Source organism: Lycium ferocissimum, chromosome 8 (assembly GCF_029784015.1).
Source record: "Lycium ferocissimum isolate CSIRO_LF1 chromosome 8, AGI_CSIRO_Lferr_CH_V1, whole genome shotgun sequence".
NCBI lineage: Eukaryota > Viridiplantae > Streptophyta > Magnoliopsida > Solanales > Solanaceae > Lycium > Lycium ferocissimum.
Window position 1 is genome coordinate 6,246,574 of NC_081349.1, and position 4,396 is coordinate 6,250,969.

Genomic DNA, 4,396 nt, shown 5'->3' on the forward strand with positions numbered 1-4,396 from the left:
CCTGCTCCTAAGAAGATGTCTAGCCTATATGGCTCATATTTGTGATACGAGCATAGATACTCCTTTCTTGGTGTTTGTTCCTATAGTTAGTGAGTTTACGGAGGTCTTTCTCATAGACTTGCCTGGTTTCCAACTGACCATGACATCAATTTCTGTATCAATTTTGAGCCAGGCACTTGGCCTATTTTAATTCCACTTTACTGTATGGCTCCAGCCGAGTTGAGAGAGTTAAAGGAACAGTTGCAGGATCTGTTAAGCAAAGGGTTCATTCATCCTAGTGTTTCCCCTTGGGGTGCTCCCATGCTATTCATAAAGGAGAAAGATGGTGCTATGTGGATGTGGATCGATTATCGGCAATTGAACATGGTCATTATTCTGAATAAGTATTCGATACCCTGTATGGATGACTTATTTGATCTACTTCTGGGTGTGTTGGTCTTCTCTATGATCTACTTAAGGTCAAGCTATTATTAGTTGAAGATCCGAGCGAAGGATATTTCGAAGACAGCCTTCAGAACCCGTTATGGTCATTATGAGTTTTTGGTTATGTCGTTCAGGCTTACAAATGCCTCCGCGGTGTTTATGGATTTCATGAATAGGATCTTCAAGCCATGTTTGGATTCATTGGTGATTGTGTTCATCGATGAAATCTTGGTTTATTCTCAAAGTAAGGAAGAGCATGAGAAGCCCTTGAGAATCATGCTTGGTTTATTGAAGGAAAAAAGGTTGTATGCCAAGTTTTCTAAGTGTGAGTTCTGGCTTAGTTTTGTGGCATTTTTGGGCCGTGTTGTGTTTATGGACGGGATTATTGTTGATCCCAAGAAGATCGAGGTTGTAAGAGATTGGGTGAGGCCTACTTCAGTTACTGAGATTCATAGTTTCTTGGGCCTTGCAAGTTATTATCGTCGGTTTGTGACAGGGTTTTCATCGATTGCTTTGGATTTGACTCGATTAACTCAGAAGAATATTTCTTTCCAGTGGTCCGACGAGTGTGAAGAGAGCTTCCAAAAGCTCAAGGTTTTATTGACTTCAGCCCCCGTGGAGGGTAAGGACTTCACAATATATTGTGATGTGTAACGCATTGGTTTGGGTTGTGTGTTTATGCAAGATAGAAAGGTAATCGCGTATGCTTTGAGGAAATTAAAGATTCATGAGATGAACTATCCATCTCATGATTTAGAGTTGGTAGCGGTAGTATTCGCATTAAATTTTAGAGGCGTTATTTGTATGGGATTCATTGTGGGGTGTTCACCGATTATAACATTCTTCAGCATTCGTTCAATTAGAGAGATCTCAATTCGAGATAGCGTAGATGGATGGAGTTATTTAAGGATTATGATATCACCATTCTTTACCATCCGAGCATATAAATGTGGTAGCTGATGCGTTGAGTCGAAATGCGGTGAGTATGGGTAGCTTAGCTCGTTTGGTTGTTGAGGAGCGTCCTTTAGTCATGGAGGTCAAGACTCTTGGTAACAACTTTGTGAGATTGGATATTTCAGAACCTGGGAGGATTCTAGCTTGTGTTGAGTTGAGGTCGTCTCTTTTGGAGCAGATCAAGGTACAACAGTATGATGATGCGAAGTTGTGCAAGATTCACGATAAGGTATTGAGTGGTGAGGCCACGGAAACCATTATTGATAGTGAGGGTGTCTTGAGGATTAAGGGGCATATTTGCATTCCCCATGTAGGTGGATTGATTCGTTTGATATTGGAGGAGGCTCATAGTTCCAGATATTATATACATCCAGGTGCAACAAAGATGTATCGTGATTTGAGGCAGCATTATTGATGGGGGTAGGATGAGGAAGGACATTGCGAATTTTTTTTTCTCAATGTTTGAATTGCCAGCAAGTAAAGTATGAGCACCAGAGACCAGGTGGTGTGCTTCAGAGGATGCCCATTCTCAAGTAGAAGTGGGAGAGGATCGCTATGAATTTCGTGATTGAATAATTTTGCGCACTTCATTCCGGTTCAGGTGACTTACATTGCAGAGAAGTTGGCACGGATTTACATTAGAGAGATTGTCTGATTACATAGAGGGCCCATTTTTATCATCTCAGATAAAGGCACTCAGTTTACTTCTCGTTTCTGGAGGACCTTGCAACAGGAGTAGGGTACTCAGTTGGATCTTAGCATAGTGTTTTATCCATAGACCGATGGTCAGTCCGAGAGGACTATTCAGGTACTTGAGAACATGTTGAGAACTTATGTTATCGATTTTGGTGGTCATTGGGACTAAATCCTTAACGTTTGCGTACAATAACAGTTGTCACTTAAGTATTGACATGGCACAGCTCGAGGCTTTGTATGGTAGGATATGCCGTTCTTTGATTGGGTGGTTTGATGCTTTCGAGGCGAGGCCTTGGGGTACAGATTTGTTGAGAGAGTCCTTGGACAAAGTGAGTTGATTCAGGAAAAGCTTCTAGCAGCTCAGAGTTGTCAAAAGGAGTATGCGGATCAAAAAGTTCGTGATTTAGAGTTTATAGTTTATGAGCAGCTTTTGTTAAAGGTTTCACCCATGAAGGGTGTGATGCGGTTTGGAAGAAGGGCAAGTTTATCCCAAGGTTTATTGATCCCTTCGAGATTCTTCATTGTGTTGGTGAGGTATCTTATGAGTTAACTTTTGCCGCTGGTTTGTCGAGTGTTCATGCGTATTCCATGTTTTACAAGAAGTACCATTCAGAACTGGGGCTTGTATCATTCAGTGGGATTAAGTATTGTTCAATCTGAATCTATCCTTCGACGAGGAGCCGATGGCGATGTTGGATGAGCAGTGTTGGAAATTTCGATACTAAGGAGAGATTGCTTCGCAAAGGTGCACGGAAGCACCGAATTGAGGAGGCTACTTGGGTGACCAAGGCAGATATGAGAGAGAGATATCCCTACTTTTCACCGATTTAGGTACCTTTCCTTCGTTTCCTTCCTTCTCAGTTTGAGGACGAACAATTTTTTTAATTGGTATTTTATGTAACAAACCGTTTGATCGTTATGTGCATTTAGCCCCTTTTATCCTACTCTATCCTCGTTAGAGTGCTTGTGGACTTGCGAGAATCGACGACACGGTTGCCAAGGTCATTGGGCGAGTTTTGATAGGATTCGAGGAAGTTAGAACCTTAAAGTGAAAAACATTTGACCAATAATTGACTTTTGGGTAAACAGACCTTTTTGGGAATTTTATCGATTTCATGAGGTCCGAAGATTCGGGGAATGAGTCATTTAATATGATCCGCCTAAGCAGAAAGTTATCCGCCTAGGCGGGATCGCGTAAGTTGGTCCTTGACCTCGTATGCAGGGACTGCTGAACTGATTCCCCTTTTATTTCCCAATTCGAAACATTCTTCTCCCGTTCACAAAATTGAAACCCTAAAGAGGTCTAGAGGTGATTTGAAGAAAATTTAGTGTTGAATCATCTTTGAGTAAGTTCCCTTGACCTTTATTTATGTTTATGTATTGTCTAAGTTCGAATTTGTGTTGAATTAAATGGGTTAGTTGGAAAGTAAGTTGTAACCTCTTGGTTGTCATTTTGAAATCTTATGCTATGAAATTGGGTTTTTTTTGTAAATTCTTGTTTAGCCTAGTCATGAATTCTTGGATTAAGTAGTTACTATGTCGAATCATTCTAAATTGCTTAGTTTATGAATACGGAAAGTTAGGGTTTCTTACTAACTTGTTTTTTTTTTTTTTTTTGATTGAGAGTTGAAATTGATGATTGATTGAGTTTAATTAGCACCGAGGACAATATCGACTTCCCAAGGCTAATGATGAACCGATTTTTACCTAAATTTTATTTCGTGTCTTCTTTGTGGGCCCAATTTTCCTCTTTTAAAGAGGTGTTTTTTTTTTTAAAATTCGATTAGTTCTATAGCTTTATAGGTATCGTTAGTCTCCATTTTTTGTATGGAATGCGTTGTTGAATAGACTTAATCATTCGGAAGCTCTTCGGAAGGGCAAGGCTTGTATTGTATAGTTCGTGGTTCCCACTCGGCATCGAGGTACCTTACGGTTTACCCTTCGGTTAGACTTAAATTAGTGAAGCATATATAGGAGTTATATATTGACGAGGAAAGTATGCTATGCCTTCGGGTATGAAGTTGGGATGGAATTCTAGTAGTTTCGTTGTGGTTATCTGTAGGCTTGTCGCCTTGTTGTGGTGATTGGGCTTGTTGCTTTATTTTGCTATGGTGTGATGTGAATATGCTTTCATCTCTCTATTCTTATGCTACTTATCATCGGAAAGAGGAAGAATCATGAGATTAGGCTTGAATTATGATGTGTTCTTATGATAAGACACAGATGAGATTTTGATCATGATTATTGTTGATTATGATATCTTGCTTGGCATACACTCTCATTCATATGTTGCATTGATATGAATTGTGACTTGGTAGTGATG

At 40.0% G+C, this 4,396-nt stretch overlaps 1 protein-coding gene across 1 annotated transcript; it reads left to right on the forward strand.

Annotated features, from left to right (window-relative positions):
- The first annotated feature begins 204 nt into the window (after positions 1-204).
- Positions 205-1,792, forward strand: LOC132065983 (uncharacterized). The gene is made up of 2 exons (XM_059459394.1): positions 205-427; positions 1,380-1,792. The coding sequence occupies exons 1-2, from the start codon at positions 205-207 to the stop codon at positions 1,790-1,792; spliced, it is 636 nt and encodes a 211-aa protein (XP_059315377.1).
- The last annotated feature ends 2,604 nt before the right edge of the window (positions 1,793-4,396 follow it).

What these genes read in the sequence shown, in the direction of transcription:
- LOC132065983 (XM_059459394.1), top strand. Translation starts at nt 205, where the DNA reads ATGGCTCCAGCCGAGTTGAGAGAGTTAAAGGAACAGTTGCAGGATCTG. An exon ending in CTTATTTGATCTACTTCTGG is followed by an intron (nt 428 to 1,379) that starts GTGTGTTGGTCT and finishes TAAATGTGGTAG; the next exon opens with CTGATGCGTTGAGTCGAAAT.